At 39.4% G+C, this 15,751-nt stretch overlaps 1 protein-coding gene across 1 annotated transcript in view; it reads left to right on the forward strand.

The window, feature by feature from the left end:
- Positions 1-15,751, forward strand: part of LRP2 (LDL receptor related protein 2) — a 195,337-nt gene that overhangs the window by 43,308 nt on the left and 136,278 nt on the right. The window contains exons 4-8 of the mRNA XM_028123757.2: positions 88-204; positions 11,482-11,592; positions 11,924-12,037; positions 13,222-13,338; positions 15,362-15,514. Of these exons, the coding sequence (XP_027979558.2) occupies positions 88-204; positions 11,482-11,592; positions 11,924-12,037; positions 13,222-13,338; positions 15,362-15,514 (612 nt within the window). The remainder of the gene's footprint in view (positions 1-87; positions 205-11,481; positions 11,593-11,923; positions 12,038-13,221; positions 13,339-15,361; positions 15,515-15,751) is intronic.

Genomic DNA, 15,751 nt, shown 5'->3' on the forward strand with positions numbered 1-15,751 from the left:
AAATTTCCTCATTCATCTTTGGTAAATGTCAATGGATTGGTCTGTCTTTGGCAATAATTATAAAGTAATATCTTTTCACCTTCACAGCTGGGAGAACATGCTCAAGCCATCAAATTACATGCTCCAATGGTGAATGTATCCCAAACGAATACAGGTGCGACCACGTCAGAGACTGCTCAGATGGAACGGACGAGAAAGACTGCCGTGAGTCCCTTGCCGTCTTTGCACTGTTTTTGCTTTCACCTTTGTCCCTTTGGCATTTTAATCAATTTGTTAGATTTGTTGATGGACAGAAATGCCTACAATATGCCTCTTGTTATTGAAATCTCTTGGGCAGATTCTTTTGTGGATTAGAGGTGATACTCTGATATGAGACTATTTTTAGCAAGACATTCTAAGTGTGTCCTGCCTTAGCACATCAAATTTCTGTATTTTTTAACATTAACATAGAATCCTGAAGGGTCATTGAATACATTGAATATGAAATCTGGTTTGGTCAATTATGGGTTTTATTAGATTAAGATGGTAAATTTCTGGGTCAAATGCCATTAATTTTTCTGCTCTTATGGACTTAGTATTTTACAGTTTGGAAAAGAGTTAAATTTTGAAAATGGCTTTTCCCAGTGGCAGCCTATTATATCAGTTTGTAACTAATCACCACACGATAAGACATAGAAATCACAGTATTCTATGTACAATGTTGAGATATTATCATAATCAGAATAAGAGTGCAATCATGGTGCATCATGTACATCTTACAAATAAGTAAGGAGTAATCTGTCTCTCTTGGGGTTTTTTGTGGAAATGTTAGATTACAAGAATATAGGAATTATTCTATTGTGTCAGTCCTGTGGTACACCTGTGTCTTTAGCTTCAGACGTATCCAGTTCTGCTTAAAAGCCCTTGTAAGTGTATTCATTTATGAGTTTATCCAGACCTTCCTTGAGTTTTTATGTATTTTTTTCCTGAATTTCTTTTGATAGGCTGCATTTCATAACTATACTATGAGCTGAGTAAAGTTTCTTTCTTTTGCTCTTAAATTTATGCTCCAAACTTTAGGGAGTTGTTTTAATAGTCTGATATTCCAATAATCAGTGGATAGATTTTGTGAACCTTAGAAAACTTGATCATAAACTTCTTAGTTATTATGTCTCCAACTGAGATTTAAGTTTTAGTCCATTATTGTGGGACACCTCCTCTACTGTTTGATCATTTTGATTTGATTTAATTTAGTTTTCTGGACTGTTCCTAAATTTCTTCCTTTGGTCCAAATGGTATATTTTATGTTTCTTGATGAGAGGACCATCTTCTGTATATTTTGGTACCTTTCCCAATAAGGTGCTATGCCCTTGGGTGGGAGCTAACATAAACTGGTTATGAGCAAATCATTCCTATTTCACTACATTGTTCAAACTGTACTCTTTATGGAAGAAATACTAGTATATGTGAAAAGGAAAGATCTGGGTCCAAACAGGCCCAGATTCATGTTGCATCCACATCATTATCATAGAGTGCATTTTATTTTATTTTTTTTTAAAGATTTTATTTATTTATTTGAGAGAGAGAGAGAGAGAGAGAGAACTAGAGGGGGTGGGGAGGGGCAGAGGGAGAGGGAGATGCAGACTCCCTGCTGAGCAGGGATTATGACCTGAGTCGAAGGCAGACGCTTAACTGACTGAGCCACCCAGGCGCCGCAACACACGGTGCATTTTAAGAAACACCTCTTCTCCTTCAATGCTTTCTTTCCTTGGGACTGTTTTTCTTTGGGAAGACACTGTGCTATTTGTCTTTGTATCTCCAGAATTGCTGGTACAGTTGTGTTGCATAATTTCCAATTTAAATGTTCTCTTGGAAAGAGATTATGTTACCTCTAATTTGGGTCTCTTTTCACTTTGAAAATTTAGACTTAGTACTGGCAATTATAGAGATGGTAGACCATCTGTCTGGATGTCACAAAATAGGAAGTCTATGAGTCAGGGACTGAAAGCAAACAATAGGTTCTTCATTGTGGCAAGCGAAGAAAATATTTTTGATTAATACTAGTGATGGATCATATATTTTATAGTGTTTGTAAACTGCTAATTGTTATATAAATTTTGGTTGTTATTCTTAATTAGGTTCCTCAATGAGGACAATAGGGCAGGTGTTGGTATACTCTCATAAATAAAGAAACTGAGACTGCAAAGTGTAGAATGGCTTGTTCAAGGTTGTACAATGTGTGGCAGTGCTGTGGCTAAATCCATCTTCTGGTTCCAAGTCTGGTGATTGCTTTTCATGAAGGACTTTATTTACAGAAGGAGAAAGTTCTAGCTTGTGCAAGTTTAAGGGAGAACCAGAGGCTGTGCCACCAGCCAACAGTCTGTGTCTTTATCCCTAATTTACAAGTGGATGAAAATGAGTGCTTTATTGGAAATGCAATGGGAATGAAGGAAATGCTACTTTGGGGAAAATAAAAGGCAGCTGAAACAGACTGTTTGGATTTATTCCATGTGAACACCCTGCAGCCAAGTCTAAAGTCACCCGTACAACTGCCCCAAGACTTAGCCAATAGATCTTCCGGAAGAAAGCTGGCAGCGTTTGAGCATACCAGCAGTTGGTGTAGAAAGGAACGAAGGAAAGGAAGTGAGTGAGCTTTATTAAATATCTGAGCAGGGATTTTTAATCAAGTTTTTATTTGTTTTTTTTTTTAAGTACAGGAATAGGTAGAAGAGGATTTGTTGAGGAAAGAGAGCCAGATTTAGATGATATAGTTAATTGCTCCTAGAATCACACAAGTCGTGGATTCTTCAGGGCTCATAGTCCTGAGATGAGTCTGACACATGTAAATGCGTTTGATAATGACATATGCTTTCCTGTTTCTCTGTGCCTTGTTTATTTGTTACTATGTGTTATTTATGGAGGAGTATAAAAAAATAACAAATCAGGAAGTTAAGAAAAGAATCTTCATACTTCTTTGTACTTTGATCCCCTGGCGACAGCCAGATTTTGTATAAGAAAGAGATGAAGGGCCTGGATCAAAGTCTTTAGAAAGTGCTAATATAGAGAGACAGATTGGCCTCCTTTTGTCTTCCCTCTTTGTTTGGAACACTTGTGGAAAATGGGAAAGGGAACTGCCATAAACTGGGCACCAGTCACTATTTTATGCAATTTTTACATTAATACCACAAGATGGGTGTGATGACCATCTCCTCTTTAAAAGGGCTACAAAGATTGTCAGGAATGGAGTGTGGAGGAGCCAAGCTTTTAACCTAGGTCTAAACCCTGTGGCCATGCTCTTGGAATACTTTTCTTTGGTAATGGGAGTTTACAGAGTATTTTTACCTGAAGGTTACTTAGCTATTTTATCATTTAAAAATTATTGTTTAAGGCTTTTTACTATGGAAGATTTTAAACAAAATCGAAAGCAAGGTGAATTGTATGATCAGCTCCTTTGTACTCATCACTCAAGTTATTATCAATTACCAAGTCTTGGCTAATTTTGTCTTACCTAGAGCTCTTTATTCTTCTCCCCATTATTTTGAAGCAGTTCTCACAAATCACGTAATTTTATCTTTAAGTGATTCAATATTTATCTCCAATATTTATCTATGCTGAAACCTAGCATAACATAACAATATCATGACCATACCTAAATGTTAACAGCTGTTCTTAGAATTTCCCCAGTGGCTTGTTATTTTTTACAGTATCATTTAAATCCAAGTCCAAATAAAATTTATACATTGGAGTTAGTTGCTGTCTTTCAATTTGTAAGTTTGCCTATCGTTTCTGTTTTTCACTCCTTGCAATATATTTGTTGAAAAAACCAAACTACCATCCTGATTTTCCCACCGTCTTGAGTTTTGCTCATCACACCCTCTACTGTCCTTTAACATGTTTGTCTGTCTCTTATATTTTTTGGAAATTGGTAGCTAGATCTAGAGCAAGGTTTCTTAACCTTGGTACAGATGACATTAGGGGCCAGATAATTATTGCAGGGAGCTGTATGCATTGTATAATGTCTAACCATATCCCTGGCCTCTGTCCACTAGAAACCAGCAGCCCTCCCATTTATGAAAACCAGAAATGTCTCCAGACAAGGCTAAGTGTCCTCTGGGAGCCAAATCTTCCTCCTCTGCTCTAATTGAGAATAACATTAGTCTAGAGGCTTGATAGATGCAAGCATTTCTCTCTCTCTCTCTCTCTCTCTCTGTCTCTCTCTCTGTCTCTGTCTCTCTCTCTCTCTCTCTCTGTGTGTGTGTGTGTGTGTGTGTGTGTGTGTGTGTGGAGGGGCAACAATACTTTGAATATAAAAGTATGTATTTCCATTAGGAGGCACGTAATGTCTAACTCAGTCATTGATGATTGTTGCTAAGATCCATTTAGTCATAGAGATACTTAGCTATTTTAAATGTCCCTTCAGATATATAGTAGCTGTTTGTTAGTTGTTTTAAATTGGAATGTTAAAATATGATGGATTAAGCAACACTTTATTGTTTCTGTAGTCATGATGCATGGGAATCATTACTTGTGGACAAATGCAGGATCAGCCTATGAGTGTGACTTTCATTTTTCTATTTCTCAGGAAAAAAAAAAAAGAAATAAGGTTGTCTATAGGAAGGGGTCTAAATGTATTATTTAGACACCTAGAAACCACTTAAATTTAGTAATGATGTTGGAAAAGCTCCAAAGAAGGACTTAATTCTTTCCCCCAAATATTTGAAAGGATCAGGAAGCTTGACCCTATAGTTCATAGTGCTGCCTGTCAGATCAGATCCCTAGGTTATGGTCCCTAACTTTTCAAGCTTCTCAGATCAAGACATTGAGCTCCAACATAGAGCACCTTGTGTCTATTGCAGGCATTCCTTTTACAGAACAAAGAAAAGTGTGTAAGTGTTTTCTCAGGGAGGCAGGGGGAAGGGAAGGAAGGGAATGGGTGAGATGGTAGGGAGGGAAGCATAGTAAGATCCTACTAAAAAGATTATCCTTGAGATAAATTTTGTGTTGTATGAAAGCTTCTTACTATGTTTGGTCTTTTTGTCTGCTGTGTTCCTATATGCATAAGGTATTTTTGATTATTCTCCTGTTTGAGAACTATTTCTGAATATGTATATGTGTAAGTGTGTGTGTGTACATACATATTATAAAAAGCTGTGTAACAGGTAAAAGTTCATTTTCCCCAAGTTATTTTATTTTTCAGTTTGGCCATCTATAAAATGCACCTACTATTAAATAGCTTGTCTATTAATTTTTTCCCCCAAGGAACAGGAGATTCAAAACTGCAGTCCATTTTACTTCTAATGGGATTAGCATCAAGGAAAAACCACTCATGCAGGGTCCAAGATAAACATCAGAACAATGCAGCAATTATGGGTCATTCAGTTAATATATTGCAGTGACTTTCGGTTGCTCAAAAATCGTACAGATTTTTCCAGTTAAGCGAAGCGATTATTTTGCTTTTGTTAAGTACCATATTAGAGTGATTTTGGTGTGAGTAAAACTATAGCTAATTATCATTGCTTTGCAGTACTTCTCTTTTGATACTTAGGAATGCCAAAGAAAGGGTAAATAAAATCCCTGTTACAATGAAGGCTTTCTTGCTGGTAATCAGCAGTATTTGGTCTGCCTTGCAACTGGGGCTGCTTTGTCCATGAAGTTTTATTTCTATTGACTTTCTGTTCTTTAGAATTCAAACATTTGCCTTTATATATCTAATTGCTGAAACTCCAGCCGGGGAAACAGAGGAATAAAGAGTCATTCTGTGGACTGTGATGGCTTGTGAAGAACATGCTTTTCCTCAAACTCAGTTGCACATTTACGCTGCCCAGTAAGCCTTGCTCCCACTGTTTTCCTCTGTACTCCAGGTGAGAAAGCAGAAGCAGAGAGACTGGCCCCATCTTATCTATATCATATCACGTCCCACATGTAACTTTTTAGTGTTCTTAACAGTTGAGATAGAAGTCGGAGCCCTGAAACCTTCAGGAAATAAAAATTTCTTGTTTAGATCGCCATCGTATAAGCAAGCACATTATATTTATTCAAAGACCCTACGGCCCCTCTCAGCTGTTTCCGAACTTCTTTGCCCCCTTGTATAATGAAGTTACATAGAGTTGTCTTTAATATCCCTCCCTCCATTTCCTCTCCTTTTTCTTTCTTGAACTCACTGGAAACAGCCCTTGCCCACCAGTCTCCTGAAAGCATTCCTGTCAATGCCACCAGTGACCTTCGTTTTACTAAACCTAATGGCTCCTGTTCAACCCAGAGAGTGAGTCCCCCGTCACTCTTACCATTCCACCCTGCTGTATTTCCATAACATTTTTCTCTACGGGCTATTTATTTTAATGTCTGTCCTTCCACTCCCCCAAAGAAAATGTCAGTTCCATGAGAGCAGGGATTTTATGAAGTTTCTCATTTCTCCAGGACCTCATACTCCTGTAGGTGTGCACTAATTATTTGTCGAATAAAACATTTTTTAAAAAGCTGTGGGAATTTCTATTTCACTTGTAATTTTGTTTATCTCTTTATCCAGTTCTTAGTAAAGTATCGAGGAAGGTGGACTTCAATAAATGTGTGTTGGATAGAATGAAATCCTATTGAAAAGGAAGGTAGCACTCTGTAGGATAACTGGCTTTTAGCATAATGACATTCATCCAGCAATGGTTTGCTAGTGAGTCCTCAACTGTCTAGAACCACGTTCCCGGTAGGAGAACTGAGCCACACCATTTCTGGTTATGGTTTGAAAGTGGCCACTCTCATAATTCTATGGGGCAGGTAGTCTTCCTTCAGTTAAAATTTACCTGTTTGTTCTGCCCAGATGAGTCATGGGGGATAACTATAAGGAAGAGATAGGTGCTGTGTACCCCAAATGAAAACCCCTAGCTCCATAGCTCCTTTGTAGAGCCAGTACCACTAAATCTGGTGCACATTATAAACATTTGCTTACCCATGGGAAGACACCTTACTTCTTTGCACTATTCCTTGGAACATTTGGTGCACAATTTTCTGTCTTGTTGCTCAGTTACTCCTACATTAGGGCTGAAGTGAGATTTTTATTATTTTTTAAGAATTTAGAACTACGTTAGTCTTTACTTTTCAGATTTTGGTGGTAGTTCTGTGCATGGGAAGAAAGAGGTACTGTAGATCCAAAATCTTTGCAGGGGGCCTCTCAGACACATTTCTAATTTAGGTGTAGATCAGGTCACCGTGGATAGAGACCAGATAGGGATTTGGGAGGGATAAGGTCCCGTGGTTCAAAGAGAGCAGGGTAAGGAAAACTAGGTAACTTAATGTGTTTTCTTTTTTGGCTTTAGTTTCCTGAAGACTGCTTAGCCTACACTTGCTGTTAGTCCAATTCTACTAGCTCTTGGGATGACTGTATTTGCTTTTTCTTCCTAAGGTGCTGAATTGCTATTTCCATTTTATGAATCTTATTATGTATATGCCTTTTATTGAAAGCCATTTGAAATTATTTTTGAAAAGAGGCTTTTCTCTTGAAAAATGCTTTTCTCTTCTTGTATATTACTGTAGTTCCTCGGTGCTAGTCTGTGATGGCACTTACTTCAGGGACTTGAATTTGACTGGGAAGGGGGTAGAGTGGGTCCTCTGCTATTTTGTGGTCTGGTTTTTTTTTTTTTTTTTTTTTTTGGTACTGACTCTCTTGTTTATTCTGGTACTCCCAGAAAGCGCTATTTCCCAGCATAAGGTTTCTCATTCCTAGATCATACCGGATTGAAGTCCTTAGTGGAATATACCATAAATCCAGAGTTGGCCTCACCTCTTGAGACTCCTGAAAGTGGAATGGGAAACTAAATGGAAGAAAGGAAACTTTGTTTTTTCTCTTGGGTTATTTCTCTTCCTTTTTAAACTATATTTTTAAGAGTTTCTGTTTCCTTTCATTCAATTTCATTTTGTTTCTGTAATCTTTTGCCTCTTCCCACTACTTATTCTGAAGCCCTATAAGCCCTATAGCCCTATAGTTATATCTACTGTAGTGTTGGGGACATGCACTGTGGAACCAGATTGCCTGAATTTGAATTCTGCCTCTCCAATTTACTGGTCGTAAGACCTTTTTAAAAATTACTTAACCTCAGAAAGACACATGTATAGAATCTATAAAATGAGAGTAATGGTACCTACCTCATAGGGTTGTTATAAGGATGAAATGAGTTCATACCCACCGAGTACTTAGACAGGTTTCTGGCACATAGTTTTCAATATATATTATTGATGACTATTATTGTCATTGCTTATTTTTGTGGGTAATACATGCAGCTATACCAAACTGGCAAACTTTTTTCTGGCAAATCATTCTTTGACAGGATTAGCGCTCCTTAGACCCAGAATAACTTAAAAGGATGATGCTAGGACCTTGAAAGGTCTCAGGTATCTTGAGCAGGATTTCTATCAGTTATTTTTTGTTTTCCTTTAAGTCTTAGCTTAAGTTTCATAATCTACCTTCTAGATGCCTCCCCTTTCTTTGTAATCAATTTGTCTTCTTTTCTATGTGCTTTTTGGCCATTTTGCCAAATTCTGAGAATAGAATGTATTCATAGCCTTCCTGTCAAGATAATAAAGAGTAGTGTTAATATTTGTATCTTGCTCTGCTGTGAATGATTTTCATTCTGGGAGGTCCACGAGGTCTTCAAGATACTTCGTCCTCTTTGATTATCTAAACAGAACTATGGCATGGAAATTTCTTGCTCCAAATAAAGTCATTAGCAGGAAAAAATCTTAAAAATCTTTAAGCACTCGTATGTATATTTGGGGGAAGTTCCCAATTGTGGGGGAGCAAACGTACTTTTGGAATGTGGAGGAAGTAAGGAAGGAGAGGGAAGAGGTGGTGTGATCAAGTGTGTTCTTGCTTTTTGTGCCAGCTAAACTTCAGAGGTCTGGGGCTCTAATTAATAGTTACTTGTCAATCTTGCCATTAAGACAAAACTTAGAAGGGCAAGTTCCTCTGGGGTGTGTGTGTGTGTGTGTGTGTGTGTGTGTGTGTGTGTGTGTATTATCTCTTCTGTTATACTTTCTCTTTACTTAAAATCTTGCGGGACATTTCACCTACATGATGGATTTGCTCCATGGGAAAAAGTTTACAAGGTTATAGACTCTGACCCGCTCAGCAAATAAACCATAAAAGATTTTAGGTATCTCCCAGTCCCAGAGTATTGTGACTTCTTGTTTCCTGGGGTAGATCAAAACTCATTAACCTTTTTGGTAATCGAAATCTTTAAGGGGAATAGAATCTGTCATTTCTTATTTTGCTCAGTGTAAATGATTTGGAACCATTTCCTCTGTGTGGGTGAACCATTTCCTCTGTGAACCCTTTGGAGATTTCCAAACATTTTCAGTATTCAGTGGAGTCAGGTAGCTCCACGCAGCATTTCCTGTGGGCATATACCTCAGTTAACTACGCACAGCAGAGACCAGAAGGCTTGTGGGAGTTGAGGTAGGTCCTTGGCTGATTGAGAAGAGATTCATTATCAGCGTGGATGGAGACAAGAAAGCTGTTCATTCCTCATTCCGGGTGTCTTAACTGCTGACCTCTGACTATAACAATACTCTTCCTGATGACAAGAAGCTGGCCTTGTTGTTTGTTGGGAGGATGAGGCGTGTCAGTAAACTTTTAGTCTTGTCAGTGGAAACTGTTGTAGTTCTTCTCTTCTCAGTTTTATGGCACTGGCTTTCAAAAAGCAGAATGGGGAGAACAAGTGATCCGCTTTGTATATTTGTCCCAGATCCTTCGTATCTACCGTAATCACTCCAAGGGAGGTAGTCACCGTCTACACTCAAATAAATTTGCCTCCACACAGATACCTTATCGACTGCAAAGACAGGGTTTTCTAAGATCTCTTTCCTGCTTGCTGCTGCACTTTAAAGGCTACACAACATAGTGACTCTAGGAGCTATCTGGCTCATGGGGGAGGGGAGCTGCTGGCCAGACTCAACTGGCCTCTTGCATCTCTTGAAGTGAGAATTCATAAACAGAGTTGTGTGACCCTTTGAAGCACATTTGTAATGCATACCATCTCATTGATGAAAAGACAGCAATCACCCTCAGCACTAGCTGGTTTTTGGACTTTTAAAAAATAAAATTCAGAAAAAATTTAAAATCTGAATTGGTTTTGTCTTAATGGCAAGATTGACAAGTAACTATTAATTAGCCCCAGACCTCTGAAGTTTAGCTGGCACAAAAAGCAAGAACACACTTGATCACACCACCTCTTCCCTCTCCTTTCCTTACTTCCTCCACATTCCAAATGTACATGTTTGCTCCCCCACAATTGGGAACTTCCCCCAAATATACATACGAGTGCCTAAAGATTTTTAAGATTTTTTTCTCTGCTAATGACTTTATTTGGAGCAAGAAAGTTCCATGCCATAGTTCTGTTTAGGTAATCAAGGAGGACGATTCAGATTCAGTATATGATTGATTAACTATAACTGGCAATTTAGGTATTTAAAGACACTTAATAGTCCAGTTTTGAACTTCTGGAGATGAGAATAATTGGGCTTCTTCTTTCACTGTACAAAAGATGGAAAAGTATCATTTGAGAGTCCATCTTTTATTAAAATGTGAGTTGTTAACACAGTACAAGTTTAATATATTTTCAGCACAGAATTTCATGCCCTGCTCCTACATGAAGGAGTCTTTGGGACTATCCAAGGAATTATCCATCCATGTCTGTGAAACCTCAAAAAGTGGGTAAGGCAGGATCCTAGATCTTAGAGGGTATCATTGTGTGGTGGGGAAACAGATAACCAACAGAATGAAGCCTTCATTTGGGAACATGAAAGACACGCATTTCAAGTCTGGGGACGCAGAGGGGAGGGACTTGAAAGGGACATCCTGATTTTTCCACCGCGACTTAGAAAACCAGAGTGAAGCATCTGGTTGGTAGCATATGTGTATAATGTGGTAACAGTTATTTATGCTTGTCGAGAACATTGTGCTTTTCAGAGTGCTTTAGTAGACATGGTCTTTTGAGATCCCTCTACCCTGTGAAGTGAATTACCCAAATGTATGTATAAAGAAGTAACTGAGAGGATAAGCGGTTTGAGTAAGAGTAAATAGCTACCGAATGGTGCCCCAGGTCCCAGCACTCCTGACTTACAAGCCTGTTTTCTTTCTACAGCCCTCTAGCAAAAGAAACAGTGCTTCATTTCTCACAGCACGTGTGGTGGTATACTGGCTTCCTGGGATGTTATCTGTATTATGTAAAAGAGGGTTCCGTTTTGAAATAAGTTAAATTCCTTCTCATTCTTCAGCTCTGAGCTCATAGGTCACTTCTTCAGGGAGACTTCCCTGGGCTCCAAACTCCCCCGACTATGCATTCTCCTAGAACGCTATGCTCCCCACATTAGTATACCACCCAGTTTGTCATTTGCAAAAGAGACGTGGTCAGTGTATACTCAGCATTTAGTGTCTAGCATGTAGCAGTCACTTAAGTAGTGTTTGCAGAAGGAATGTCTTAATTTAAGATTTGTGTGCAATGTCCATTCTTTTAGAATACCCAGCATGTGAACAGCTCACTTGCGCCAACGGAGCTTGCTATAACGGCAGTCAGAAATGTGATGGGAAAGTTGACTGCAGAGACTTCTCTGATGAAAACAATTGCAGTAAGTAATGTGTATAAGATGTGCGGTGGTGTGCTGAGGCTCATGTATACTGGCCGATCACGCAACCTCTTCCTGAATTTTGTGTTCAGTGAATTCATGTTGGGAGCTTGAAGTCAGCCACTGTGGGAGTATTTGCACCATGGAAATTGGCAAACACTCCAAGTCAGGGCCTTTTTGTTCCGGGAGAATTGGTTGTTAAACATTTACCAGCATGCTGCTGCATAATAAAAATCTCTTTTCAAACTTGAGACAGAATCTTCCTGTGAAATTAAATGGCTGCAGTGGAACTGAACTTCTCTTTTTGCTTTCCCTTGCTACCCTTGTGTCGCAGCTAAGGTATGTTCACACCATGAGTTCCAGTGTGACAATGGGCTGTGCCTCCCTCATGCTTACGTCTGCGACCATTACCCTGATTGTGAAGACGGCAGTGATGAACATTCTTGCAGTACGGTGACTTCTTTATGCTGGGTCAGGTTGCTGGGAGTGTTGTTGTAGTTGTTTTCTGACAAATGTACCACTCTTTTCAAATAAAAGGGTCACTATGTCTGATGGCAGATGGAGCCCGAAGATCATTTAGGGCCCATGGCATGAGCTTCATCAGTGAAGCTAGACCTCGCCTCTTTTATCATCCAAGGATCTGTGTAGAGTTGAAGGATTGCTGATGGACAGTGTGCATTTGTTTTCTCTTAGGCTATAAGGGGACAGGGTGAATTGTGTCACTCGGCTCTCAAATTACCCATCCTCAGGAATGGGTCTGATAACCTTGATAGAAGACTGAGAGAAGGGCTTTGAAGGGAGGGGAAGTTCCCTAATAGCAGTGGTCCCAGCTCTCTTCTTTACTTGGAAATTTCTTACATTGAAATTGGGGGCATAGGAAAGTCAGTGTGGTGCAGATGGCTTTCGTTGCCTCCGCTTTTTAACTCTGACCCTCCTTTTTTTTCCCCCCCAAGTCGTTGCCTGCAATGTAACCCGTCTCTCATTGTTGCCAACTCATTTCATTGGAATATGTAGTTTGAAGTCTCTGTGAGAGAGTTTTAACTAATTTCACAAAATCAGTTGGCACCTTTTTGTGGTCATTTATTTGCTCGAATGTTACGATTTGTTACCACACCCGTTTTGATTGGTTGGCACCTATGCCTTGTTAAGTATTTTGGGTATCACCCTAACTTTCTATGAGCCATGCCTGATTTCCCTGCTGGCCCCTGGGCTTATTTCAGTGACTGTATTAAAGAGAATGTGGCAACATGGAACGGGTGACTCAGAATCATTTGGTCCTGGAGCGCAGTTTCAGTGCTTGTGATAAAGTAAGGGCATGTTGGACATTGCCATGCCTGTAGCACCTTTATCAGTCTGCATTCTTTGTTCTGTGTCAACCTACAGCAAAGTGCCTTGTTTGTAATCTCGAGAAACATGGACTGGCACCTGACTTCATTTCCTTGACCCAAAGCTGCTCCTATGTTTTCTTCCTTTTCTCCTCTTTTTTCCTTCTCTTCCCCATTTTCTTTCCTGTATTTTTTTTTTTTTTTTTTTTTGTCAAGATACTTGACAGAAGTTTAGGCAGTGAGGCGAACTCTTTGATTTTTCCCAAATGATTTGTGTCTGTGGAGTGCAGCTGTTGTTTCCTTCCAGCCTATGAGACCTGCAGAGGCAACCAGTTCACTTGCCACAGCGGCTACTGCATTAGTCAAAACTTGGTTTGTGATGGAGAGAATGACTGTAAGGATAACAGCGATGAAAACGGATGCGGTAAGGAGGGGAAGAGATTCTGAATGAAAAGCATTTTCTTTTCTTTTTTAAAAATGTATTTTTTATTTATTTGTCAGAGAGAGAGGGAGAGCAGGGAGCCCGATGTGGGGCTCAGTCCCAGGACCCTGGAATCATGACCTGAGCTGAAGGCAGACGCTTAACTGACTGAGCCACCCAGGCGTCCCTGGAAAGCATTTTCTTAAAAGTGTTTTCCAGAACTTGTATTCCTAACTTCCCTTGTTAGAAATTATCTGTGTGACCAGCATGTCTCGGGATTGGCTGCGTGTTAATTAACTTGGTGGGGGAAGAAGGAGGTGACTTCACTAGCTTTTCTTAAAAAAGACACTGAACTCAAATAGAGTATAAATTATAATCTCTTCCCTCTTATCATTAAAGTAAAATGGGTGGGGCAGTCTGTCCCCCTTCTGTAACACATGCTGACTTTTTCCTTTGGAGACTGCTTATTTTAACTAGGTTTATTTGTATAAAAGAAGTAGGGTGGGGAAGGAAGGGAAGTAGGGGGAAATGTGATTTGCCTTGACCTTATAACCTTTAAAAATGACTTTGCACCTTGGTAAGAGTTCAGTTTTTTGTTTTTAAATTCGGATTTTCAACCACATGGGTCACTGACATCCAGTGGTAGAAGAGAGGCCACCTGGGGAACATGTGAGAAAGAAGTAGGGATTGGTAGTTGCAGGAAGGGCTTCTACCCAGGGAATTGTTTCAAGAGTCTCTGAGAAGGAAATTCCAGTAATACCACCTCCTTCACCAGTAGTACTCCCAACAGTTCAGAAGTTCCTAACACCCACACTGTAAAGCAAGTATAGTAAGAGCGATGCTTGGGGAAGAGCCATTGGTTTTGGTGTTCCAAGAAGTAGTCTCCCTACAGTTCAGTCATAGGTTTTCTTACATTGTTGACATTTCACTAAAGGAAAAAAAAAATTAAATAGCACCCCCCCCCCCGAAAAAAGGACAAAAACAGAGTAAAAACTTAGGACTCTTGGTATTATCTAGTTCTGTAATTCATGATTTAAATAATGGAATTTTCTTCTAGGGGTTATTAATCTAGTTTGTTTGATAATTCAGGCCTATGTCTCTTCTTACTCTTATAACCAGGCTGAGGACTACCTACCTTAGAAAGAATGGAACTTAAATAATTCCATTTGTCACTTCTTAGAATCCCAATAAAAGGCCAGTAGTAGTGTTAGACATTACCAGTTGTTGGTGGGAATGCAAGTTGTACAGCCACTTTGGAAAACAGTGTGGAGGTTCCTCAAAAAATTAAAGATAAAGCTACCCTATGACCTAGCAATTGCACTACTGGGTACCCCAAAGACACAGATGTAGGGAAAGGAAGGGCCATATGCACCACAATGTTCATAGCAGCAATGTCCACAATAGCCAAACTGTGGAAAGAGCCGAGATGACCTTCAACAGACAAATGGATAAAGAAGATGTGATGTGGTCCATATATACAATGGAATATTATCAGCCATCATAAAGGATGAAAACCCAACTTTTACATCAACATGGTTGGGACTGGAGGAAATTATGCTAAAGTTAAATAAGTCAAGCAGAGAAAGTCAGTTATCATATGGTTTCACTTACTTGTGGAACATAAGGAATAGCAATGGAGGACATTAGGAGAAGGGAAAAATGAAGGGGGGGAATCGGAGGGGGAGACGAACTAGGACTCTAAGAAACAAACTGAGGGTTTTGGGGGGGGTGGGGGGAATGGGTTAGCCCGGTGATGGGTATTAAGGAGGGCACGTACTGCATGGAGCACTGGGTGTTATACGCAAACAATGAATCATAGAACACTACATCAGAAACTAATGATGTACTGTATTGTGACTAACATAAAACAATAAAATTAAATTAAATTAAAAAAAATACCAGTTTAGGTCATTTGTAGATTTCTCTTGTCCACCTGATCTGTATTCCCTCTTACCTATGGATTAAAAAGACTCCACCTGGCTCCACCTCTCATGTGGCCTATGATTCTTTTACTCCTCCCCTGCAGAAAGCAGTAGTCACCATGTTCGTGAATGCTACCCAGGAGAATGGGCTTGTCCAGAATCTGGAAAATGCATCCCAGTTGTAAATGTTTGTGATGGGACTTTAGATTGTCCAGGAGGAGAAGACGAAAACAATAGCACCAAAGGGCGATACTGTGGTGAGTATGGAAATTTATCTGGGTAGCTTTCAAATAAAGATGTTTCTGTTTTTCTATAATAGAGTCCCAAATACAGGGAATATCAGTGTTTGCACAACTATCCCAAGGCTTAGTGGCTTACACAAACAAATATTTATTATTTCTCATAGTGCTGTGGGTTGGCTAGGAAGTTCTTGCGGCCTGGACCAGCTCACTCATGTGTTGAGGATGTTGCAATAAAAGCTCAGGCTAGTATTT

Source organism: Eumetopias jubatus, unplaced genomic scaffold, assembly GCF_037043125.1.
Source record: "Eumetopias jubatus isolate StellerSeaLion01/CBP00866 unplaced genomic scaffold, mEumJub1_p1.0 scaffold_3, whole genome shotgun sequence".
NCBI lineage: Eukaryota > Metazoa > Chordata > Mammalia > Carnivora > Otariidae > Eumetopias > Eumetopias jubatus.